The sequence below is a fragment of the Cygnus olor genome, chromosome 4, assembly GCF_009769625.2.
Source record: "Cygnus olor isolate bCygOlo1 chromosome 4, bCygOlo1.pri.v2, whole genome shotgun sequence".
NCBI lineage: Eukaryota > Metazoa > Chordata > Aves > Anseriformes > Anatidae > Cygnus > Cygnus olor.
Genome location: NC_049172.1, coordinates 74,811,734 through 74,836,046, shown reverse-complemented (window position 1 = coordinate 74,836,046; position 24,313 = coordinate 74,811,734). Strand labels below are relative to the sequence as shown.

Below are 24,313 nucleotides of genomic sequence, written 5' to 3'. Positions count from 1 at the left end.
AAGCCAGGTGTGCGGCTCCAGGGTGGGAGTTACGGGGGATTTGGGGGTTTCTGAGTGTTTGATGATGAGGTTTTGGGTAGCTGGGGTGGGTTTGGGGTGGCCCGGAGCCGCCGTGCTGCCGAGGGGCGGGCAGAGGGGGGCAGGAAGGACCGGACACCGCATTTCACACCCCAACCCATGGCCCCCATGCTCTGTGGGGCCGTTTTCCCCCCCCGGCAGACGGGATTTGCACAGGGCCAAGCGCGCAGCCTCCCTACAGCTCACCCTCCTCACCCCACAGCCTTGGGGACGCCCTCCTCCAACGCCGCCCAGCCAACGGGGCACGAAGCAAGGAACCCACAGCCCGGCCGCCGAGGGGGCTGGGGGAGCGAAACCACGAGGGTTCACCCCAAAAACCAGCCCCCAGGCGTCCCCCCTGCCGCAGCCGCAGCGGGCGCCGAGGAGCAAATGAGCGCCACGGCGCTGCCCTCACGTCCTCGACCCGCGGCGTGGAGAGCAATGCCTCGGGGCTTTTAGGGGAAACGGGTGACGACACCGGCGGCATGCCTAAGTAGCGGCGGGCCCTATAAATACCCCCGCTCGCCGCCACGGGGCCGCAGAAGCGCCCCGACCCCGCAGGACCCGCAGCCATGCACACCAAGGCGCTCGCCCTCTGCCTGCTGGGCCTCCTGGCGCTCTCCTCGGCGTGTTACATCCAGAACTGCCCCATCGGGGGCAAGCGCGCCGTGCTGGACGGGGACGTCAGGAAGGTAGGGCCCCGCCGGCTGCTTTCCTCCTGCGGCTCCTTCCCTGCTCCAAATCCTCCCAAATCCCCGAGATGAGGCGCGGGGAGCGGTTTAGGAACGGGGTTTTTGCGGGGGTCGGGCAGCTCCCGCGGCCTAGGGCTGGCCCCGCAGCAGCTTGGGGAAAGAGGCGGAAGGAAGGAGCAGGACGGCGATGTAAAGCCACTGCTTCCCCCCCCCCGCCACCCCCCAAAACGCTTGCAGAGGGGCAAAGGGGGCGCGGGTTTTATAGGAGGGCCGTTTTAGGGGTGAAACGGGTGCCCTGAGCACCCCGTTAAGTGAGTGCCAGGGCGGCTGTGCTGCTCCCCAGGCGCATCCCTCCCGACGCAGAGGCGAGGAGCGAATTGCGGGGGCGAGGAGGGAGGGGAAGGCTGAAAAAGAAGAGGAGGGGGAGCGGGCGGGAGGCGCAGCCCCTCTCCCACCGCCTTTCCGCCCCGCGCAGTGCCTGCCCTGCGGCCCCAGGAACCAGGGGCGCTGCTTCGGGCCCCGCATCTGCTGCGGCGAGGAGCTGGGCTGCTACCTGGGCACCCCGGAGACGCTGCGGTGCCAGGAGGAGAACTTCTTGCCCACGCCCTGCGAGTCCGGGAGGAAACCGTGCGGCGGCGACGGGGCGAGCTGCGCCGCCCCCGGCATCTGCTGCAGCAGCGGTGAGCCCCGGGGGGGGGGATTCACAACCCCGAGGGACTGGGGGTAGAGCTGGGAGAGGGGAAACCTCCGAGCCAAAAAAACAAAGCAGGGCAAGAGCGAGCTGCCGGACTCCCGCAGCACTCGCTGCCTCTGTTTTTGGGTTGCCAGCCCCAGCTTTTCGGGACGGGAGCTCCGAGGCACGACGCGGAGCTGCCGCGCGGCCTCGCTGCTCGAAAACCAACAAAAAAAAAAAAAAAAAGAAGAAGAAAAAGGGGCGCTGCCGCACGCTGCCTCGCTCACACCAAGCTCTCTCCCTTCTCTCCCTGCCAGAGGGCTGCGTGGCCGACCCAGGCTGCGAGCGAGAGGCGCTGCTCGCGTAGAGCGCCGGGGGAAAGCCGCCCAGGCCTGGGGGGGCGCAGACGAGCCCGGACCCGCGACGTTCTTAAACAGAAATAAAGCTTCTACGGAGAACGAAAGATGAACGCGTGCGCGCTTCTCGTGTGCCGCCTGCTTTGGCCGCAGGCTCCTGGTTCAGCAGGGGCAGGCTGGAGGGAAAGGGGGAGGTTTTCGGGGGGTGTGGGTCCAAGCAAGGCCGGAAGGGGGCTTCCTGCAGCGGGGGGGGGGGTTTGCCCCCAGGGAGCAGGGTGTGGGAACTGGGGCCGGGCAGCCCCAAGGCAGCAGCCGCGGGGCAAAAGGGAAGGAGACGCCGGGGTGGAGACGCCCTCCGCACAGATTCCGTGTTCAGCCCCATCTGACGTGGGAAAAAAAAAGCAACAAGAGGGCTCAAGGATGACCAGCGGGCCTCCCACCGGGGCAGAAAACGCAGGGCGAACGATTTCGCGCGACAAAACGCACGGGATCCGTGTTTCGGACAAAACCACTGGGACCAAGTTTACTTTGAGAAGCATCCGGAGGGGCCCAAGCGCCGCGCGAGGCCGCTGGCACCCGGGGTTTGTGCCGCGGAGGCGGAAGCGCCCAGCCGGGCGGGTGGGGTAACGAGCTCGGCGCAAGGCCCGGGCACAACCCCGCCCGCAGGAGGCGCGCGGCTTTCGCCACGGGTAAATCGAGACCAACCGAGCGCAGGAAACCAGAGGGGAAGGGGAAAGGCGGGAGCCAGACCCGGGAGAGGCGACCGGGGACCGGGCCGGGGTCAGCTGCGGGAAGCAGCCGGCGGGATCGCAGCCCTCGGGGAGCTCGGGGCTTTGGGATCTGCCTCGCTCCCCTTCGGCCCCAGGAGCTCCGAGAAGAGGAGGGTCCAAGCCAGCGGGAGGCGAAGCTGCGGAGCAGCCTCAGGGCAACGGGAGCAGGGAAACCCGCAGCTTCCCCTCCGATGGGGCCGGGCCCGACCCCCGGCGCTTCGACACCTCGAAACGACGCGGTTCCCACCGCCGTACCCGAGCGTTTCCCCTCCCCCCCTTCCCCAGAACCCGCCCGTCCAACAATCCCGTGCCTGCCTCGGGCACCACAGGGGAGAAGCCGCCGGGCCCTGCCCCGCTAGGGCAGCACGGTGCGCCTGACGACGCGGCCCTCCTTGTCGACGGCGAAGTTGTAGCTGCGCGGGTTGTCCAGGCACTCCTCGATGCGCGCCTCCAGGTTCTCGGGGGTGAGGAACGATTTGGCTTCCTCCTGAAGGGAAGGGGAGGAGCGGCTTGACGCCGGCCGGGCAGGATTTCACCTCCGCGTGCTCCAGGAGGAGGACCCCGAGACAGGAGCCAGCCTCGGGAAGAGGACTCGGGGTCCTCCCGCTGGGGATTCTTCCGCCCTCCGCTCCCAGAGCTCCCGCGTCGCCTCCGTCCCTTCCTCACGCCATCGGGAGCTGACGTTTGCGTTCCCACGACACGAACCCCCGGGAAATAAGCCCGTTTCCCCCACGGGCTGCCAAGCGGGGAGCGGGAGCAGCGCCCGTACCTGCAGGCGGAGCACGGCGCTCTCCTTCTCCTGCAGGGAGGCCGCCGCCTGCCTGGCCTTGTTCTCCGCAGCCTGCAGCCTCTGCCTCCGCTGCTCCTCCGCTGCCTTCCTAATTCTTTCCTCTCTGCCGCGCGGGAAGGGAGGAAAAAAAAAAAAACCAAACCGCGTGCCTAAGCGAGAGCCAGTAACCCCGGCTCCAAGCTCCGCGAGGTCGCAGGCAGCCAGAACAAACGCGGCGGCTCCGGGGAAGGGAGCCCTCGCTGGCCCCGGTTCCAGCCCGGTGCAGGTTTTAGGGCGCGAAGCCCGAGCAGCCCCGCGCCCGCCCCCAGCCCCGCTGCAGCCCCACCTGCGCGCCCGCTGCCGCGCGTTCTCGGCCTCGTTCCAGGCCATCAGCAGCCGGTGCTCCTCCCGCAGCGCCGCCGAGCCCTCCAGCTGCAGCCGCTCCTCGCGCTTCCGCTGCAGCACCTCGGCCCTGAAGACGCAGCTGCCGCCGGGCGGGGGGCTCAGCACCGGGCGCTCAGCACCCCGCAGCCCCCCCTGCGTCGCCCCCAAGCCCTCCGTTACCCCCCAAACGGCCCCGTACCCAACGGCAGCCCCAGAGCCAAACCAACGCCCCACGGAAGCCCGGACCATCCTGAGCCCACAACGCGGCAGCCCCACAAACAGCCCCCTGCCCCGCAGCCACCTCGCATCACCCCCCAACCCCCCCCGTTACCCCAAAACGGCCCCATACCCAGCCACGTGTCCCCACAGAAGCTTGACTGTCCCGCTCCCACCCCCCCGCAGCCCCACAGCCCCCCCGTACCAGCCTCTAACCCCTCCATTACCCCAAGACAGCCCCGCACCCAGCCACATGCCCTGGAGCAGCCCCAGTGCTGAACCCCCACCCCCCAGCGGCCCGACTGTCCCAATCCCGCTCCCCAGCAGCCCCACAAACAGCCCCCCACCCCACAACCCCCTTGCGTTGCCCCCCAACTCCTCCATTACCCCTGAACAGGCCCCACACCCCGCCAGGTGCCCAGGAGCAGCCCCCGAACCAAACCCCCTATCCCACAGAAACTTCACTCTCCTACTCCCACCCCCCAGCAGCCCCAACAGACAGCCCCATACCCCACAGCCACCAACCCCCCAATCCCCCCCCCCCCCCCCCCAATACCCCCAAACAGCCTCGTACCCAGCCACGTGCCCAGGAGCAGCCCCACAGCCGCCCCCCCCGCCCCGCAACAGCCCCACGCCCAAACCGTTACCCCACAGCAGCCCGTCCCATCCCAACCCCATCCCACAGCGGCCCCACAAGCAGCCCCCTGCCCCGCAGCCCCCCTGCATCGCCCCCCAACCCCTCCATTACCCCACAGCGGCCCCATACCCAGCCCCCTGCCCCACAGCGGCCCCATACCCAAACCGTAACCCCCCAGCAGCCCCCCAGCCGCCCCAAACCCCCTCCCAGCCGCCCCAAACCCCCTCCCAGCCCTCCCCCCCCCGCGGTACCGGAGGGCCCCGAGCACGGCGCGGTGCTGCCGGTACCGCTCGGTGACCACGGCGAGCTCGGCGGGGTCGACGGGCGGCGGCAGCTTGAGGCGGGCCGCCTTGGCCTTGGCGGGGGGGTCGTGCCGCGTCTTGCGGCCCCGGGCCGGCACCAGCCGCGGGCCCCACGCGAGGCCGAGGCCGAGGCCGGGCCCGGAGCCGACGCCGGGGCCGAGCGCGGCCGCCACGATCGCCCCCGGCCGGCAGCGCCTCAGCGCCCGCAGCATGGCGGCCGGCGGGGGGGGACGGATGTGACGTAGGAGGGCGGGAAGCGGCGGCCAATGAGGAGGGAGGAGGGGTGGGAGGGGGGTGGGGAGCGGGGCTTGACGGGAAATGTAGTTCGGGGAGGGGAGGGGCTAGAGGGCAGGAGGGGGGCCGGGGCGGGCGGGGTGCGGAGGGAGGGGGCGGCCCGGGGGGGGCGGCAGGGCCCGGGAGGGGCTGGGACCTGCGGGGGGGAGAGAAAGGGCGGTAATCCGGGGTAATCCACGATAATCCGCAGTAATCCGAGGTAATCCGGGGGGTTAACCCCGGGAAGGGGGGGGTAATCCGGGCTTTAATCCCGGGGGAAGGGGGTAATCCGAGGGGTTAATCCCGGGGAGGGGGGTAATCCGGGGTTTTATCTCGGGGGAAGGGGGTAATCCGAGGGTTAATCCTGGGGGAGGGGTAATCCGAGGGGTTAATTCCGAGGAGGAGGGTAATATCGGGTGGGGAGGGGGGAATCTGGGGGTAATCCCGTCGTAGGGGGGTTATATGGGGGTAATTCCCGTGGGTAATCCCATAGAGGGGGGTAATCTCGGGTGTGTGTGGGGCATAATCCCAAATGGGGCAGGTTAATGCTGGGTGGGGAGGGAGTAATTCTGCGGGAGGGGGGTAATGCCGGGTGTTGGGGGGTAATCCCGAAGGGGGGGTAATCCCGTGGGAAGGAGGTAATCCCATGGGAGGGAGGTAATTCAGGGTATGTGGGGGGTAATCCCATGGGAGGGGGGTAATCCCGGGTGTTGGGGGGCAGTCTCAGGTGGGGAGGGGGTCATCCTGTGGGAGTGGGGTAATCCCGGCGGGGGGGAATAATCCCATGGGAAGGGGGATAATCCCGTGGAAGGGAGGACAATCCTGGGAGGGGGCGGATAACCCAGGTGGGAATAATCCCATGGGGGGGGGGGGGGGGGATAATCTGGGGTCTGGGGAATAACCAGGCAGAGTGTGTGGGGGTAATTCTTGGGGGGGGGGGGGGGGGGGGAATAAATTGGGGAGGGGAATAACCGGGGGGGGGGGTTATAATCTGGGGGGCAAAATAACCTAAAGGGGGGTAATCCGGGAGTTTCTCCCTACCTGCAGGGCCGGGGGGGCGCCGAGGTCCCTCTTGCCCCCCGGGTACCAGCCGTGGGACCAGTGCTGGCCCCGGGCGGCTCCCGCCAGCAGCAGCAGGGCCAGCAGCAGCAGCGGGGCGCCGCGGGGAGCCATGGCCGGGGGCTGCGGGGCCGAGGGGGGGGGCGTGGGGTCGGGGCGTCCCCCCCCAGCACCCGGCCTCGTACCCGCTGCCGGCGGGGGAGGGCACCCTGGTTGGGTGCGGCACCCACGGGTGCTGCTCGGGGTGGGTTTGGGGTGGGGATCCCAGGGGGTGCGAGCACCCGTGGGCGCTGCTGGGCTGGGATTAGGATGGAGATGCCGGAGGGGATGAGCCCCCACGGGTGCTGCTCGGGATGGGTTTGGGGTGGGGATCCCAGGGGGGATGAGCACCCATGGGTGCTTCCTAGGCTGGATTTGGGATGGAGATGCCGGGGGTGTGAGCACCCGTGGGCGCTGCTGGGCTGGGATTAGGATGGAGATGCCGGAGGGGATGAGCACCCACGGGTGCTGCTGGGCTGGGTTTGGGATGGAGGTGCTGGAGGGGACAGGCACCCATGGGTGCTGCTTGGTGCCCAGCAAGGACGGGCACCCCAGGGTCCTATTTGGGGATGGAGATGCCGGAGGGGATGAGCACCCGTGGGCGCTGCTGGGCTGGGATTAGGATGGAGATGCTGTAGAGGACAAGCACCCACGGGTTCCCCCTAGGGCAGATTCGGGTCCCCCCACCCCGGGGTGCCCCCGCTCCCCCCCCCCCCCGCCCCCCAGGCTCTCACCTGCTCGGGGCGCTGCGTCGGGCGCTGTGCGCTGTGCGGGGGGCTCAGCACCGCTCTTTGTAGGGCCGAGCTCGGCGGCGCTGACGTCGGCCCCGCTCCCCGGGGACCTCGCAGCCAGCGCCCGCCCAGCCCCGGGGTGCCGGGGGGGGGGGGTCTGGAAGACGCTCTTGGCGGGCAGGGCGCTGAGCAAATCCCCCCTGCCTCAGTTTCCCCCATCGCAGCAGGGCTCCGATTTTCCCTTTTCCCTGCCGATTTTCCCTTTGCCGCCCCAAATCCTGGTCGGGATCCCTCCGCCCGCTTGGCCGAAAGCCCCCGGCTCCGGGGACGCGGCAGGGCCGGGGAAGGGGATTAAGGGGGATCCGGCCCCGGATTAAGGGGGATCCGGCCCCGGATTAGCTCCAGCAGCTCTCGAGCCCCTGCTATTTGCAGAGGAGGCGGCGGCAGCTCGCCGCCACCGCTCTGCCCACGGCCAAAGGTCTGCGATGCTCCCCCGGCCCCAAAACGCCGCGAACCAGCTCTGAGCGTCAAGGAAGGGAAAAAATCCTCATCCAGCGCCTCCTCAGAGCAAGAAAACTATTAAAATTAACCATATTCACCTGTTTTCTGTGTTGGTTTTTGTTTTTTTTTTTTTTTTAACAGAAAAGCGCTGCAGCACCGTGCCTTTAGGATTTTTCTCTAGGGCTCTTCCCGTGCCCTGTCCCGTCGCGTTTAGGGTTTCCCTGGATTTATCACCTGGGAGGGAGCAGCCGAGTCCTGACCCTCCGTGTGGCCGCTGGGGTGCTGGGAGAAATAATCTGGGGGGGGACCCAAATCTCCGCCCACAAAAAATGGGGGCGAAGAGAAGGCAAAAACAACACGGCCCCGTCCCCTAAGAGCAGAAATTGCCAGCCTTTACGCCGAGGGTCGGCTGGAGCCGGTGCCGGCTTCATTTTATGGCTGGGAAAGAAAAGGGGGACGCACGAGGACGCACCGGATTTGGGGGAACACGAACACGGCCCCAGCAAGCCCGACGCCGCTTCGCGGTGGGGCCGCAGCTCCCCGTCGGTCCCACAAATTTGGGGGAGGGCTGGGGACACCCGGACACCCACAGGGGATGGGGTGAGCAGGGACGGAGGGCTCCTGCTCCGGCCCCGCAGCTGCAGGCACAAACCACAAGGGCATTTCCTTCAGGGAGCAAAAATCCTTTTTTTTTTTTTTTTTTTTTTTTTTTTTCCCTTTTCCCCCCTTTTTTTAGTCGAAATCCCACCCGGCGCTGCGAGCTTCGGGTCCCAACCCCACAGCAGGTGGGGGCCTGACCCCGAAGGAGGCAACTTCTGCTGCTTCTTATACAAAACCGAGGATATTTATATAGATACACACACACAGAGTAAGCTTTTTTTGTTGTTTTTTCTCCTTTTTTTTTTTTTTTAAGAGCTGACCAGCAGAAAAATGTGAAACCATTTCCCTGCGAGTTCGGAAAAGCTTGTGCTTTGTGGGTGATTTTTTTTCAGAGGACATCCAGACTAGCTCGGTCGTTTGGTTTTGTTGCGGTTTTGTTTTTGTTTTTTGTTTTTTTTTTTTTTAAAAAGGCTTTACTCCCCCAACAAAAAAAAAAAAAAAAAAAAAAGATTTACAAACAAAATAACAGCCTGTAGCAGCTCTCCAGAAGAGAGATGGTATGACAATATTAATCCAAACATCACGCTATTTAATTCCCCAATAAAACATTGGAAAAAAAAAGGAGCCGACAGTATCTGCACTAACACTTTGCTACATATAAAATCTCCAGCTAAGATGAAGCTCGTGGTACCAACCTCTAAAACAGTTAAGATATATACACATATTCTGGGGGGGTATATTAACAAACAGAATATTACAAAATATTAAAGAAGGCAACTCTTCTGTCATTTTTTGTCTTTTTTTTTCTTTTTTTTTTGTATTTTTTTCACTTGAAGTTGGCGTAGTCTGAGAAGGCGTCGATGTATTCCTGCACCACCTTGTAGCAGAATTCGTACTGTTCCTGCGGGGAGCCGAAGAGCACGGGGTTAGGCAGGGAAAATCCACGTCTGAGAAATAACGAGGTGCCCTGGGGGCTGCGCCCAGCTGTTACCGTTACCAGCTGCCCCCTGCTGCACCCTAAAGCACTTTACGGCTCTTGTGGGGCTGGGAAAGGGGTGAAACCCACGGGGGATGTCTCCGGATGGAGGCAGCAGCTTTCCTCCTCCTCTCTGAGCTCCTATTCTGAGCCCAAACAGCCTTAAATTATTTAATTTAAGCTGAGCATCCTCGCAGCCCCCTCTTGTCAGACCTCCTCCAGCCCCGTCTGCTCTTCTCCCTGCCGCACCGACTGCCGAAGCCGCCCCAGGACGAGTTTCCAGGCTCCTGGAGCCCGGAATGACACGGGGTAAGGGGTGAGGATGCCCCCAGAAAGGCTCCTCCAGCTCGTGCCAGCGCTCAGAGGGGGTTGATGCGTTCAGCCAGTCCAGCTCCGCTCCCCCGATGTCCGAGCAGGAGGATGGGGAGGGAACCTCTTGACCCACCTCCACCCCAAAGCTTTCGCGGGGAGAGGAAACCTTCAGCTGAGGAAGTTTTTCTCCAAAATTTCACGGAATTGAGTCCCCAGCACGTCCTCGCTGAGGTCCACAGGGCCTGAGGAGCGCGGGGTGTGTGCGGGGTGCTCAGCCGCCCTTACCAGTGTCTGCACCATATGCGGCCTCTGTAGTCTTAAGCTCTTCACCGTCTGAAAGACGTCGAGAATCCCTTCTGCCTTCACCCTTTCCAGGACGGTGCTCAGCGCACAGAAGGTTCCCGTTCTTCCTGCTCCGGCACTGCCAAAGAGAAACCCAGAGGTCAAGGAAACCCTCTGCTGTGCCCGAGCTGCGCCGAGCAGCCCGGCTCTGCCGGCGTTTTTCTCACCTCCACGCACAACCCAAGCTGCACGGGCTCAGACTGATGGCATTTTGAGATGAAGGCGAAGCGAACCCCGAATTTCGGGGCTTTACCTGCAGTGCACAGTGATGGGGTGGTTGCCCGACTGCTGCTGCTGCTTCTGCACAGCCGCGATGATGTTGATCATCCCCTTCCCGTCGCTGGGGATCCCAACCTCGGGCCAGCCGTGGAAATGAAACTGCCGGATCTGTCGGCTCTTGTTTTCCTGGCGGAAGAGCACAACCGGAGCTCAGCACGGCAGGAGGAGGAGGAAAACCTGAGGCCCCCGAAGGGCCAAGGCCGGGCTCTTACCCTGGTGTTGGTCACCAGCAGGTCCCGCACCGTGTAGCTCTCGCACTCCTCCTCTTTTTTCAGCTCCACGGTGATGTCTCCGTAGGACACGGAGCCGTCGGAGGGCCAGTACTGGGCGCACTTCTCCTGGGAAAGCATTGCGGGAGGGGTAAGGGTGTGCTCTGGTTTCTTTCAGCGCTCGCCTGGGCGCAGCCAGGCCATGCCTTTACCTGGCCTCTCTCCTCCAGCTCCGTCAGCATCACGATGGAGCAGGATTTCCACTCCCAGATCATCCTCCAGAAGTCCTCTATCGTGTGCTGCAGCGGCCCTTGGCTGGCGATGTAGGAATCCTTCTGGCGATAACCCTGCACGGAAACAGAGGAAAAAAGTGGTTTTTTGGGGAGAAACACCCTCGAGCCTTGTTCGTGGTACCCGGAGGGGGTTTGGCAGAGGTGTCATTGCCCTGGTGAGAGAGCTCCCTGGGGAAACAGCACCAGCTCTCGGCAAGGTAAAGGGCTGGAGGTGCACCCCTGTGGAGCTCTCTGTGCGATTTAATTCAGCAAAGAGCACAGTGCAGGCACTCTTAATCCTGCCTGCAAGTGCCAAGCGAAAGGGCACGCCAGACCCGCTCTCCCTGGGCCCCCTGCCCTATTCCTCCACGCCAGGCAAAGAGGCTGCGGTGCCCAGGCTGCTCGTCGCGGCTCCCCGCGCCGTGCCAGGCTCTCCGCACGCCCAGCTCGACCGGCTGAGGTCTGCGTGGGAGCTGTCCCCTCCAAATGTGAGCCCTCCCCCCCCCAAAACAACCGAAAAGTGGTGAATCCGGTGGATTTGGGGCTTTCTGGCTCATTCCGAGTGGGGACTGCGTGCAGCAGCAGAGGATACATCCATGTGCTGCTGGACACGCTGCCGAGCTGCATTAAATTGTGGAGCACTGTGACTGTTTGTGCAAATAATCGTAGGCTGGGCAGAGCCATCTGCCTTGGCTTGATCAGCCCCAAAAACTTGGCAGCTGAGCCACCACCAGCCAGAGCTCTGCCACGGTGAGACCTTCGTTGGTACAAAGTGCAGCTGAGGCAGGATCAAATTCCCCACGCGTGCGTGGCCCCACGTGTCTGGAGAAGAAAGGTCTGGGTTTCCAGAACTCCTAAGGCACGTTGAAAAGTCCGAACTTCGTAGCAGTCACGGCTAAGTGCTACAGTTCTGCTTCTTACTGGGGATTTTGGGAAGCAGGGAGCAAAACCAGGCTTTGTCATAAGTCAGGGTGACTCTGCTCCACAACAAGAAGTGCTTCAAGACAGAAAACCTCCAACATTCCCCCGTGACCTCACAGCAGACTGAATGCAGATGTTTCGTCATTCGGAGCTCGTCACTTAACCAAAACTCAGCGGAGGCAGGAAATTGAACCCTCAACAAAATTGCCTGCCTGACATTTCAGCCTTCTGATCAAGAACAAGGCGGCTGCTCGCATCTGCATTTTGGCAGAAGCTGACGCAGCCAGAGCACAGCCAGAGCGAAATGCAGGGACCCGACAGGAGGGATTTTGAGGGAAGAGATCATTTGGGACGTTTTATCTGGGAATACATTGATTTTACTAGTTCAGCCCATGGCAGTAATTACCCTTTGCGGGGAAAAAAGCCCCGCTGCCGTTAGGAAATGATATTAGAAACTGGGCGAGGAGAAATGATATTAGAACAAAAATGGTATTAGAGATTGGGCTAGGGAAGAGCAAAATTCTTTGTCGCTTACCCAGCGCTGGCATCACTGCACAAAGACAAACACTGCGAGGAGATGGACCCCTGAAGTCAACAGGATTACTCACGAGGAAAAGGCTGTGCAATCACTGACGTCCTCCTCGGAGTGAGGAAAGCACTTAACCTCCCTGCCTCATTTCCTCCAGCCACCAGGACAGGTGTAATGGGATTGACCTGGTTTTCTCAAGGGTTTTGGGACCCGTGCACCGCTCCATTAACTAATCTAGCGCATGTTTTCTGACCAAACGAGCGGTGCCACGAAGCAATTACTTTCATGGCTTTGTGCATCCGCTTCTCCAAAGCCATCGTCAAACCCCGGAGCTGCAGAAGTGAGAGCAGGATTTGGAGGCTCTCCTTAGGCTCCAAACCTCCTCTCCCACTCAAGCCACAGAGCAACTGTGGGTACAGACCGGTTTCTTGGAGAAACCCCTGCCCGCACGGTTTCTTTGAGACAAACCAGCACCATTCAGTGCTAAAAGCAAAGGGAAGTGGAAGGAAGCTTATGAAACCCGTAGGAGAAGCGTTTCTGGACAAATCCTTCCCATAGGAAGGAGTGTGAGGTGGGAGAAGATTGAGGAAGACTCACGTCAATGAAGGACGCATTTACGTAGTCTGTGTTTTCTTCACCTCTCTTCACTGGAATGATTACTCGGTTGAATTCATCTAAAACAGAAGCAAAACGATCTGAGTTTTGGGGACCTTTACTGAGAGTTACGCATGGCCTTTGGCCGGGAAGTCACCAAGCCCTCGATGAGACACAGTAAGGTAAGGGAAGGGAGCCCTCTGCTCATTTAGGACGAGAAGACTTGGTTCTGCCTTCTGCCATGCCCTGGTTTGGGGGGACTGGGGCAGGGAGAAGGGGTGACAAGGTCCTGAAAACCCACCTCACCTTGACCCTGCCCCTTCGTGCTGTCCCTGCCAGACGTCCTCCCGAGGCCCCTTCCCACCTCAGCCATCCTGTGACCCCACAAACGCCTCTGTCCCCCTCCTCGCTCACCCAGACAAGCCAGCCTTACATGGAATTATCTGAAGCACCCTGTTCTTCTTCATGTTTGCCGGCAAATTGCCCGTCCTCATCTTGTCGTTCTGAATTTTGATCGAAGTCAGCTTCTGCAGAGGAAGAAAGGAGAGCAGGGAGAGCTTTTTGGGGCCACCGAAGGCCAGCCGAGCGCGTGGGGCTCCCTCCAGCACGGGCTGAGCAAACCCAGCAGAGCAGGAACCAGCCTCACCTTGAACTCCTCTTCCAGGCCGTTGCTGCTGGTCCCTGGCACTTTGTTGTAGATCTTCTGGAGGTGGATTTCTAACGAAGTCACCTCCAGCTCCGTGTCGCCGTAGAGATAGTGCTCCAGGAGCGCTTGGTATATGAACACATACTGCATCTGGAAGGGGTGCAGGGAGAGGCCGTCAGCTCCCCGCTGCGCTCGGGGGAACCTCAGCGGGCACCCTGGAGGGGGTCCGAGGCCTTATTTGCTATTCCTGCAGGAATCTGACACGAAGCTGAAGGGGAAGCTGGTGATTGCATCCCGCAGGACCTAACGAAAGGCTCCCTTGACACAGCTCTGTCTCGGTGCTCCTCCCAAACCTGGGGACGGCCTCGACCTGCACGCAGAGCCGCTGCAGGTGGCTCTGGGACTGAGTGTACGAAGGAAAACCCCGGGGAGCGAAGCCCGAAGAAAGCACAGCGGCGCGCTTACATCTGTCTGTACCATCTGGCAGCGCTGAGCCCGGATTCGGCTGACGAAGCCGTAAACGTCCACCTTCCTCTCAGCGTGCATCATGTCCAGCATGGCGTCGATGACGATGAAAGTGCCCGTGCGTCCCACCCCGGCGCTGAAACGGCAGAGGGGACAAGGAATAAGTCAGTGCAGCAGCACCGAGGGCCCCGTGCTGGAGCCCAGAGCTGCCCAGCGAACAGCAAAGTGGGTTTGGGAGAAGGGAGAGGTTTCTACCCGCTGCCCTTCCACCCTCCATCCCGTGAGGGTGAGCCCCTGGGGAAGGCTTTGTTTCTGTGCCAGCCGTTAAGGAGAGATGGAAGATGAGGCCTGGGTGATGCTACGGAAAGCCCGAGCCCTTTCGCCTGCTGCCTCCTGAGAAGGAAGCTGGAAACGTGGACTTGGGAGGTGGCAAACGGCAGCTCTGCCTTTAACCGTGGGGCTTTCCCTTTCTGAAAGGCAGGCAGCCTCCTGCAAACCCCAGGGGTGGTGCTGAGCCTGAAACTCGCTTCGGGTGGGCTCGAACAATGTGGTTCCCTCTCGCGGGCTGAGCACCAGCTCCCTGCAGCTCAGGATGCTGCCCTCTCCTGCCGAGGGAGGTGCTGCCGAAGCACAGGAGGGGATTTTAGCTCGGCTCGCTCCGACTGAATCGAGCTGCATCAAGTGATGGTTTCATCTCAGTGCGAGCACCAGCATGTCGCTGGTTCCAAGAATCTCACTCAGATTAAAATTTTTTTGAGTGTTCCCATGTGGACAGGCTGAAGCTTGCAGTGTTAAATAACAAGCGAAAAAAAAAAAAAAAGAAGGCCTGATGGAAAAAAACGCCCTTTTGGTATTAACCAGAAGACGCTTTCCAGGCACGTGAGGAGAGGCAGAGGTTAGCTGTCACCGGGCTCACCTGCAGTGCACCACGATGGCTCCTGCGTACTGGGGGTTGCACGTCTTCACCTTCTTCAAGAACTTCAGCATCCCGATGGGAGTGAAGGGCACCCCGAAGTCGGGCCAGCTGGTGAAGTGGAACTGCGTCACGAGGCGCTGAGGCTTCTTGTTCGTGACGTCGCCTACCTGCAGGGGAAAGGCCGGCTCAGATTCATCACAAATACTTAGATTTACTTTCTTTTCCCAAAAGCAAGGGCAGAGAGGGAGCTACGGCCCCCAGGCTGAACTGGCAGGCTTAGGAAGCACTGGACCCAGGCTCCAGGGCTGTATTAGGCTCTAAAAAAGCATCTAATTTTAATTGCTCTGTCTCATATCCTGCATCCTCCGGGTGGCCTTGAAGCTGTAAAACACCCGAGCAGTGCCTGACTTGTACTGAGTGTGTCCTGAGCCCCCCTGCTCTCCTGCAGAGCCAGCTCCTACCATCACCCAGGTGATGCCACCTGCATGCTCTAGCCGAGCAGAAAGCTGCTGAATTTCATTCCTAACGTGACTCTCTCATTCCCCACGCCTCTGCCGACGGAATCCTTGTGTTAAAAGTAGGGGAGGAAACAAGCTCGGCGCTCCGGGCTGTCAGAGCAAAGGGTGAGGTTCAGAGAGCCCAGCTCAGGCTCTGGACGGGTTTCCATCGAGGCATTTGGTCTCCCCCGCGTCAGCTTTGTTGCCTACCCCTGGGAGCACGGGGAAAACAAACAGTGAGTAACGCAGCCGGAGCCTCGGAGGGTGTGACGAGGCAGCGACAGATGGGAAAGCAATGAAAACCAACGCACGCGGCGCTGGGTTCTGTCTCGGCTCTTGAGACAGATCTGACTTCTTTGGAGGCACTGAAAGGGGCTGTGGGCGAGACGCTGGTGACAGCGGCTGCTGGAGGATTACAGGGCTGAATGTCAGACCTGGCTGCTGCCCGCTGCCTGCTTTCAGTGCAGCGATGCTGACGTACGGAGAACAGGGTCCCAGGTATTTGAGGTGAGTACGTTTTTACTAACTCTGGTTAAAAAGGGAGGTGGGGATGCTGTGGCTAGTTGGGTGAAACTGCAGAGGGCACCAGAGCTCTGAGGAGGGATGCGGGGAGGGCCGGGGCAGGCGAGGCGAGGCGCGGCACCTGCTGGATGCAGAACTTGCGCACGGTGTAGTCCACCAGCACCGTCACGTCCTCCACGGACACCCGGATGTTCCCGTAGGTCCAGCAGCCCTGATCCGGCCAGTACTGAGCACATTTACACTGTGGGGAGAGACGAGAGGCGGGCGGCTGAGCTCGGGAGCACAGCCTGGGAGCAGAGCGAGGCGAGAGGCGAAACGCCGGCACCCACCTCCTTCCTCTCCTTCAGGTTGGTCACCATCACGATCGTTGCCGTGTTTTGCTCCCAGATCATCCTCCAGAAGTCATTCACCGTTTCTTCCTTTGGTCCTAAGGGCGAGGTGAACAGATGTGTCGTGGTTAGGGAAAGGAATCAGCCACACGAGCGCTGCTGGGACCGAAACCCGCCGCGGCGTGAAGCCGTGGCTGATGCGAGATGGTTTTTGCCGGTAGATGTCAGCACAGGATGCGTCCCCGGGTAGGCTGGCTAACCCAAACAACAACCCTATCACACACAATAGCAGGGCTTTTTTTTTTTTTTTTAAGGGACTGGATAGTTTTTATGATCAGGAACTCCATTTTTAGCCCGAGAAGGGGAAATCAGACAAACGGAGCGTGGAAACAACTTGCCCAAGGTCACACGGGGAAACCGTGGCCGTCACAAATAGCACGCACGAGTCCTGCCCCCGAGCCTTGTGCTTCAACCACAGGATCCTATTTCAATATGGCACGGGAATAGCTGTCCGCTGCCTGCCAGACAAGGAGCTGACTCAACCTCCACATCCCCTGTCAAGCCCGAGGCTCAGGGCGAGCCAGGAGAAAAAAAGAGAGCCGAAGCTTTGCCCCAGCTGGGTGCTGCCGACCAGACCCACAGGAGAGCTGCTGGGAGGCTCTGCCGGGAGGCACCTGAGCCTGGGAGGAGTTGTGGCACTTGTAGCCCAAGGTCCTGCCTCCCTGTGAAGAACACAGCCATTTCTCTCCAAGGACACGAGCCCGCGTTCTTCTCTGCTAAGGTTTATAAAGGAGCAGAAATGAAGAGAGACCTCTCGGCGCTCTCTCCAGCATAAATGGTTTCCCAGCTTTATTAAGGGGCCTTTAATTGAGTGGTTAACTAGCAATGTTTTGGGAGATCTCAGCCACTTGCAGCTCTGGCTCGGGGTGGGAGGACAAGGCTCTGGGGCTGGGAGCATGAGGAAGAAATCTATCGACACCCTCCTGCACCTGGTATTTCACAGGCAGGGCTTCTCTTCCTTCCCTAACACCCGCAGAAATTTAATCCTTTTGGGGACAAACTGTGGGCCAGCCCAGCCTCCTTTCACGCTGAGCAGGGTCCACCACGCGGCCCTGCCCTGCAGTTACCCGCACAGCTTCACAGGGCAGAAGGACCCAGCCCAAATCCCTCGAGGCTAGCAGAATAACCAGCTGTTTACCTTGTGCAGCAATGAACTTGTTTTTCTCTTGGTACCCCTACGGAAAAAAGGAGAAAAAGGAAAGGTGAAAGACCAGCATTTGTCCAAGGCAAGAAACAGGACATCGAAGTAAGAAAAAGCAAGATTTTGTATTCATATGAGCACTATAAAGTGAAGTTTATGCTCTCCCCCTCTCCGAAATCATCAATTCACTACCAAAAGGCACAAACCCTGCTGCCCCCTAGGAGCCGAGTAGGGCAAAGTTATCTCTAAATATATTTTAGCCAACTACTTGATGTCTTTTTCATGTCCAGCCCTGCAAGCTGGGAAGTACCTGTGATTAATCAGCCCCAAGAGTCGTCAGCTGTTAATCAGAAATCCTCTCCTCATTGGGAACGGCTCCCAAATCCCTCCCAAAGCGGCTGGCTTGGGCTTTGCAGCGCCCCAAGGAGCTTTTCATTATTTCAGAAGTGGGAGAGAAGCGAGGTGTGAAGAGATGGGACCGAGCAATGGCAGAGCTACAGGCGGAATTTACGAGTCCCAGCTCCCTGCCTCGTGCTCCCATCGCTGGAACACGTTCATCCGCGTCCGTAAGGGTCCTCTTCCAGACAAAAGTCGCACCCCATAAAAGCCACACACGTGGCTGGGCCATGCTCTGGGGGAAAGCAGCCGCTCAAGCAGGACAAGCACTTACATTAATGAAGGAGGCATTAATGTAGTCAGAGTCAGGAACCCCTTCGACGGGAGTCAGGTGAACCCTGGAATGATCATCTGGGGAAAAATGACAACTGGGCATTAAAAACAAAAACCCCACGGGGCTGAAAAAGACATTTTTTGGAGCGCAGCCCGGGCTCTGTGGGTCCCCAGCCCGGCTTTGCTGCACACATAAATGACTTTGTGCCCCCAAATTCTTCTGTGAACAAGCCTGGGGAGGTGCTGGACCTTACCCAAGGATGTATGGTGTGTGTCTAAAGCTACGGCAGCTGCAGCAGCCCCTCCGGGAGGCGAGACCACCCCGGCGGTGTCCTCCCTCATCCACACCCCCAGCCCCACCGGCCACTCTGATACCTACAGGGCAAAATATTCACGTATCGGTTCTTCTCCTTGTTCTCCTCCTTGGAAGCAGCTTCACACGTGGCCTGAATGGGACACGCTGGGAGAGCCTGCAACGGCACAAAACGGGGTTTTGGGTGATACTGTCCCGCACCAGGGGACTCGTGGCACTGCTCTAAACGCGAAGCGAGCAGTGCTCTGGCACTGGTGAGGCATGCCACGTCTGAGCATCCCATCTGAGGGGCAAAAAGGAAGGGCAAATATTAACTTTTGCCCTTCGCTGGCCCCCAGGAGGTAGGTGAGTAGCAGCTCCTATTCATGGAAAGAAAATCAGAGCACGAAGTGGCTCCCCCTTGCTTACACATGCTGACAGACGGGCTCCCTGCGGGACGTACAGCTCTCTGGGCAGCACCATCACTCCTGGGCGCTCAGCTCTCCAAAATCCATGGGTAAGCCACACCAACAGCCTGTCACGGCTCTGCTAAGCCTGCTAAGGCACGTGATTTCCCCGTACGCCTGCCCCTCCGGATGAGTCCCCCCAACCCACGTCCCTCACCTTCACCCCTGCAGCGCTCCTTGCCCCCACCCAGCTCGAGGTGATCACTCAGACAGCCTGGGCTGAGCAAATCCCTTCCCAGAGGCGCTATCTGCAGTCTCAAGACCCACAGACACGAGGTGGCAGTAAAGCCTCCAACACCAAGCCCACCAGCACAGGGTTTCGGGAGCTCGTTTCTGCGCAGGGAGGCTCCTGCTGAGATTTCCTCCATTAACAGCGAGGCCAAACGCGCCCCGACTGAAGCCCCTGCTTCAAAACCCCATGGCCCAAGTACCCACAGGGCTAGGAGGGAGCTGCCCTGCACCATCCTGTCCCGACCAGGAAGCCTTCTGTGCAATCCAGTGCTTACAACCCGGGCGATCCCCCTCCCCGGTTATTCAGCAAGAATTTAGTTCCAGCTTATCGCAGCTCCCTCTGTCACGAGGGGTACTGAGCTGTGTGACAGCTGGGGAAAGTCGAGCGTGGTTTTTATCTTGTCACAGTCCTAATATCAACATAACACGCCTTGGGCCTAAGGTTTTATGAATTTGCAGACCACACCCGCAGCACAATCAGGCCAGCAGTGGATTTTCTTTCATTAATTAGGCCAGTGGGGAATCCAGCTAGTTCAGCAGCCCTGGCGTAATGCTCCAGACAGTTATTAAGTTTGTCCCCTACCTCATCACCTCTCTCAGCATTGCCTGTTACTGTGTGGCCGAGAGGAAACCGTATGAGGTTCATCATCACAAGAGGCTGTAGAGCTCAGCAATACCAGGGAGAGGCTCTAGACATCTCAGAGGAGCTGATCAGAGCACGATACTTGACTTATTGCCAAAATCAATCAGTGCTGAAGGCCAGGTGTTGTTCTGTAAATCGTCATCGTTCAGTCTTAACCCTTAGGTTAACAGCTTACTCGAACAGACTGGGTCATTTCCATTCCTCTGTCAGAGCTCTTGTTTTGTCTGTTTGTGGATTTGAGACAACACCACAGCACAGCTTTAGAAGCAGTTCATGTTGGCGGTGTTTCTGTCACAGCCATGAGGATCGGGAGGAGGGAAGGCAGCACCAGGGAGGAAACCAGCGGGCCGGGATGCTCTTCCAGAGCTCCTCCACCTCAAGGCATTCATCATACGTCCTGGACCCAGAAAACTGTAACCCAAAGGGCAGCCTGCTAGCAAAGCTCTCTGCATTTTGCAGTGAAAGCAAGAGTAGCCCCGCTCATTATTTATCAACTCAATTATCCCCTTTGCTCATGTGACACCCCCAAGCTGGCATCCCTGCACAGGGCTGCAGGTGGGAAAAGAGCCTCACAGGTGTGGGCAAGGAGGGGGGCTTCTTCAGCATACCTGCAAATCCCCACCACTCCTCAGTAACCTACTTTAAACACAAGATGAACCTAGACAATGGGATGGAAGATGCCAAGAGAAGGCTACGAAATGAGAGCAGGTGGGTGGGCAGACAGGCACACTCAGGCAAAGAGATAGAGAGATCCTAAAAACCAGTTACAAGAGTAAAAATCTCTTTGTGTGTTTTGCAATAAATATGTAAAAGTCTCCGAGTAGCTTTCACTTTGATGTACCAGCTGTTTTGTCTCCGCTGTTCTGCAAAATGAGACCGGGATTTTTCTGCTGTGTGTCATACACCCTACACTGTTAGCAGCCTGCCCGAGCTGCGGGATTTAAGGGAAAGAAGACAGAGATTTGAATTCTCTCTCCATCACACCCTTCATCTCATCAGCTGTGAAATTGCTCCAGGGCTGCAGATAATCACTGCCCCCCTTGCAATAAACACTCATTGCTTTGCAGAGGAACAGAGAAGCCTTTTGGACTGGTCTGAAAGATGACCACCACCCCGTACTGGCTTGGTTGTGTCCACTGGAAAAAAACACTGCGATGGAGTAAAGAAACCCCTTTATTCATCTGTCCTGCTCCCATCCATCCCTCGCGCTGCGGGAGAGAGGGAGAGGCAAAGGCACTCACGTTGAACTCTTCTCGGAAGAGCTTGTTGTCATCTGCCATCCGGCGGTTGATCTCCTCTTCCAGCTTGTCGACGGGCAGAGGTGGGTATTTCCTGTTGGTGCTGGGGGACCTGGCGAGCAGCGGCATGCTCTGAGGCTCTGCAACGACACCCGGGCATCAGAGGTGTCCCCCAGCCACTCCTCCGTGCCCGGCACCCATCCTTGCCCGGGTGGGCAGAGGGGGCTCCCCTACCCTGGGCTGTCTGCATTTGGGGCCACCTCGCTGTCCCTGCTCCTGGATTTCGCTCTAGGGGACTCCGAGGTCCCTCCCAACCCCAACCATCCTATGCTTTTTTGAAGACTACCTCATTTGAATTCATCCCTTATCCTCATTAACACAGAAAGTTTGGCAGGATGACTGTGACGTAACTCCCAGGTGAGCACAGTGAGGGCCGCTCTCACGTGTGGTTTTACCGCGCAAGGCAAGCGAAGCCAAGAAAGGCCACGTGAGGGTTATATCAACACGACTGACGGTTTATGAAGTTCACACCTTAGCTTATAGCAATATAAAACTCGGGCTGGGAAGGCCTTAGCTGCCAACATGAAAAAAAGGTGCTGATTTTCAGTTAGCGCTCACTTGTAAGGTGTCTGGTTTATATGGGGGGAGCTCAAAAAACAGATCCGCACTGAGTCTGAGAGGTGGAGGATCCTCTTCAGCTCTTACTGACATCACTCACATTACAGCAGGTTGCCACAAGACTTTTTAATTGCATTTGTAATTTTTGTGCATCTTTCAGAAGTTCGAAAAGGTTTTTATAAAGAAAACCCAATGCATCCCCTGCTTTCTCTCTGAAATGTTAACTTGGTGCCTACAGTCAATGTGAAGACCTCCACAAGAGTTTGAATCAGCTGTCACCCTAATTTAAAAGTGGAGAAGGATGTTGAATTATTTCACAAAGGTGTGTTTTTTCAAAAAATGTGCTTATTTGAGTCGAATGGATATTGTGGATATTCAAGAGGAATTGCAAGCAGTTTGGTTTTGGAAGCGATCACATTACTGAACACTTGAGGGAAAACATTTGTCACTGGAATTAAAGTAGGGAAGAGAATTCTCATTTTATAAAAGTGTGTCAGAATCATGGAAAACAGAAAGTTCAGAACAAGAAAGAAAGGAAAACACAGATTAAAAAAACATCTTCCTGCAAAAACATTAGGGGAAACAAAGCCAGGGCACCCAGCCCTCTGGCTGCAGCGGGCCCTGCCTGCTGAAGTTGCACTGGGCTCAGACTGCTACAGTGCCAAACACACGGGCTTCCTGGACTTCTACAGGGCTCTGTTTTACAAATAAATAAATTTTAAAAAGCAACTAAAACAATCCATTTGTATTTTGAAGGAGGAATTGACCTGCTTTGTAAGCCTCTGCCCCCAAGTCATGGCAACACGAGCCTCACCTGCATCGTCCGTCCGGCCGTTGGGCAAGCGGAAGGAGTTGGAGTGACTCCCTGCTTGCTTGTATTTCTTGAACCTAAGGGAGAAAAGGGAGTTGAGAAAATCAGGAGTCAACCACCAAGATGCCGGGTTACAGTCTGGATGAGTGGTGCCCACCCACAGCTCTAAGCCTCGTGGTGTGCCTTCGCAGCTGAGCCTTTTGCCTGCCCCAGGCCCTTGTTTTCCCTTTTTTCCAAACCTTTTTCCCAAACCACACAGACCACGACCTGCGAGCGGTCCCGGCTCCCTATTTGGACCACCCCACCTGTATCAGATTTGGGGAGAACTGGGATACTTTGGGAAATTTCCAGGGTTTGTGCCTGGAAACCTGCCTCTGCTAAAATGGGCCTGCGAGACCTCACAGCGGCCTTCCAGTACCTAAAGGGGGCTGCAGGGAAGCTGGGGAGGGACATTTTGTCAGGGGGTGCAGTGATAGGACAAGGGGAATGGTTTTAAACCAAAAGAGGGCAGATTTAGGTTAGAAACAAGAAGAAACTCTTCACTGTGAGGGCGGTGAGGCCCTGCCCAGGCCGCCCCGAGGAGCTGTGGCTGCCCCATCCCTGGCAGTGCCCAAGTCCAGGCTGGATGGGGCTGGGGGCAGCCTGGGCTGGGGGCAGGGGGCCCTGCCCTTGGCAGGGGCTGGAAATAGATGGGTTTTAGGGTCTCTTCCAACCCAAACTGTTCTGTGGCTCTGTCACTGTGGAGGCCAAGGCCAGCTGTCTCGCAGTGACGCTGCACTTCCCTTCCTCACGTCTTTATGAAGTCGTCGTTGGATCCAAGAGGTGAACAAGCAAACAGCGCTAAGAGGACCTGTAAAATCCTGCCCACGGACACAGCTTCTAGCCAAATGCGATCAGAAAGGCTGCAGGCACAAGATGCAGGCCAGGAGGATGGCCTTTAAGGATGGTTTTTACAGAGGGCACCCCAAGGAGTTCCTGCGCCGCAGGCTGATTCAGCAAAGCCCGTAAAACATAAGTTAATCCATCCTCATTCAGCAAAGCGCTTCTCCATCTGCTTTTAACTTGAAGCATATGCTCACATTCCATTTGCCTCAAGTTAAGTGTTTTGCTGAATCACCGGCCAGGCGCAGGGGGAGCGAGGTGAACAGAAACCTTTTCTTCCAGGCCTGGAGCCGGCTCCGGTGCCAGGTGGGGAGGACTCAAAATTTTGCTGCTGCCGAACTCCCAAGGCAAAACTTTCCTCAGGTTCACTGCTGCGAGAGCAGGCCCTGAGCCAAGAGACAAAGGGAATTTTTCTACCACTAAGGAAATTGCCTTTTTTTTTTTTTTTTAATTTTTTAATCACCAGAATGTCGAGTAAATTAAAATGTTTACTGCAGGTGAATAAACACTCTCTTCTAGCTGAACAGACGTGCACTCAGGAGCTGGGTTCATTAAGGGTATGTTTTTGAGCAGCCCCAATGCTTGGATTTTTTATAAATGGATCCAAAAAGGCTTTGTTAGGCTCCAGCTCCAGCTGCAGCATCACCCGGTGCTCCTGACAAGCTCCAGCACCCACCACCATGCAGTGGGAGAGCTGCTTCCATGATGTACAGGTGCGGTACACATGGCACAGCTTGGCTTCCACGGACGTTGGATCATGTTCGATATCAAGACGGGAATGAAGGAATAATGCGCCTTCACACACAAAGGACTTTCTGGCTCAAGAGCCAGCCAGAGTTCAGCTTCCCCAGGTTACTCAAACCATCACCCCAAGCCTTGCAAGGAAACCTTACCTGCTCTGTAACTGCACAAACAGGACTTCAGTTTAGCCTGTCCTACTAAATATCACATTTTCACTAACTGAACAGGCATTACCCCACATAAGGAATAGCTTTATAGTGAAAGGAATAAGCAGCATTTATTAAATAACCCCAAACATAATTTTCATTATCCTTACTGACTTCTTTTTCTAACGCTGGCTGTGTCGGTTTTGCACAGCTTAGGAAACAGAACAAAAGGCTCACGATAGGAAGCAGCCAGTCGTTTGCTTATTCCTGTTCATTCAGTAATTCATTTCTGTCAAGTAAGAGAAGTCAGCATTAAAGCATTTCTTACCTTAACATGTACAGCACAATAATAATAAATACTATGACTAGGAGGGAAGACAGGGCCACCATCACAGCAATAATTGGAGTCTCATCTGCAACAGGAAAAGAAAGGTGCAGTTACCAACAGCTATCTAAAAACACCCAGAGCCACAATTTAACAGGGCGGAGCCCTACAAATTCTGCTT

The 24,313-nt window shown here is 58.1% G+C and overlaps 3 protein-coding genes across 14 annotated transcripts in view; 1 reads left to right on the top strand and 2 right to left on the bottom strand.

Annotated features, from left to right (window-relative positions):
• Positions 1-626: 626 nt before the first annotated feature.
• Positions 627-2,167, top strand: LOC121069063 (neurophysin 1). Its single transcript, XM_040554763.1, has 3 exons — positions 627-749; positions 1,225-1,429; positions 1,740-2,167. Exons 1-3 carry the CDS (start codon positions 630-632, stop codon positions 1,787-1,789), a joined length of 375 nt encoding a protein of 124 aa, XP_040410697.1. The 5' UTR covers positions 627-629; the 3' UTR covers positions 1,790-2,167.
• Positions 2,168-2,279: 112 nt separating this feature from the next.
• Positions 2,280-6,302, bottom strand: LOC121069061 (28S ribosomal protein S26, mitochondrial-like). Its single transcript, XM_040554761.1, has 5 exons — positions 6,171-6,302; positions 4,806-4,972; positions 3,664-3,801; positions 3,318-3,441; positions 2,280-3,035 (listed from the first exon to the last, which is right to left on the bottom strand). Exons 1-5 carry the CDS (start codon positions 6,300-6,302, stop codon positions 2,904-2,906), a joined length of 693 nt encoding a protein of 230 aa, XP_040410695.1. The 3' UTR covers positions 2,280-2,903.
• Positions 6,303-8,631: 2,329 nt separating this feature from the next.
• Positions 8,632-24,313, bottom strand: part of PTPRA (protein tyrosine phosphatase receptor type A) — a 100,441-nt gene continuing 84,759 nt past the window's right edge. For all 12 annotated transcript variants that reach the window (XM_040556222.1, XM_040556226.1, XM_040556227.1 and 9 more), the window contains 18 exons: positions 24,136-24,220; positions 22,042-22,115; positions 20,613-20,749; positions 18,118-18,208; positions 17,740-17,816; positions 17,067-17,103; positions 15,869-15,966; positions 15,661-15,780; positions 14,521-14,687; positions 13,605-13,740; positions 13,140-13,289; positions 12,927-13,020; positions 12,497-12,573; positions 10,390-10,524; positions 10,181-10,306; positions 9,943-10,094; positions 9,633-9,768; positions 8,632-8,960 (listed from right to left, as the gene is read on the bottom strand). In XM_040556222.1, coding sequence (XP_040412156.1) covers positions 8,886-8,960; positions 9,633-9,768; positions 9,943-10,094; positions 10,181-10,306; positions 10,390-10,524; positions 12,497-12,573; positions 12,927-13,020; positions 13,140-13,289; positions 13,605-13,740; positions 14,521-14,687; positions 15,661-15,780; positions 15,869-15,966; positions 17,067-17,103; positions 17,740-17,816; positions 18,118-18,208; positions 20,613-20,749; positions 22,042-22,115; positions 24,136-24,220 — 1,967 coding nt within the window. In that variant the 3' untranslated portion in view covers positions 8,632-8,885. The remainder of the gene's footprint in view (positions 8,961-9,632; positions 9,769-9,942; positions 10,095-10,180; positions 10,307-10,389; positions 10,525-12,496; positions 12,574-12,926; positions 13,021-13,139; positions 13,290-13,604; positions 13,741-14,520; positions 14,688-15,660; positions 15,781-15,868; positions 15,967-17,066; positions 17,104-17,739; positions 17,817-18,117; positions 18,209-20,612; positions 20,750-22,041; positions 22,116-24,135; positions 24,221-24,313) is intronic.

Bases quoted from the DNA above. Each gene is read 5' to 3' on its own strand.
- LOC121069063 (XM_040554763.1), top strand. From the start codon at position 630: ATGCACACCAAGGCGCTCGCCCTCTGCCTGCTGGGCCTCCTGGCGCTC. The intron at 750-1,224 runs GTAGGGCCCCGC...CGCCCCGCGCAG, and splicing joins TGGACGGGGACGTCAGGAAG to TGCCTGCCCTGCGGCCCCAG. The intron at 1,430-1,739 runs GTGAGCCCCGGG...TCTCCCTGCCAG, and splicing joins CGGCATCTGCTGCAGCAGCG to AGGGCTGCGTGGCCGACCCA.
- LOC121069061 (XM_040554761.1), bottom strand. From the start codon at position 6,302: ATGGCTCCCCGCGGCGCCCCGCTGCTGCTGCTGGCCCTGCTGCTGCTG. The intron at 4,973-6,170 runs GTAGGGAGAAAC...GGCCTCGGCCTC, and splicing joins GCGCCCCCCCGGCCCTGCAG to GCGTGGGGCCCGCGGCTGGT. The intron at 3,036-3,317 runs GTACGGGCGCTG...CCTTCCCTTCAG, and splicing joins GCGCCGTGCTCCGCCTGCAG to GAGGAAGCCAAATCGTTCCT.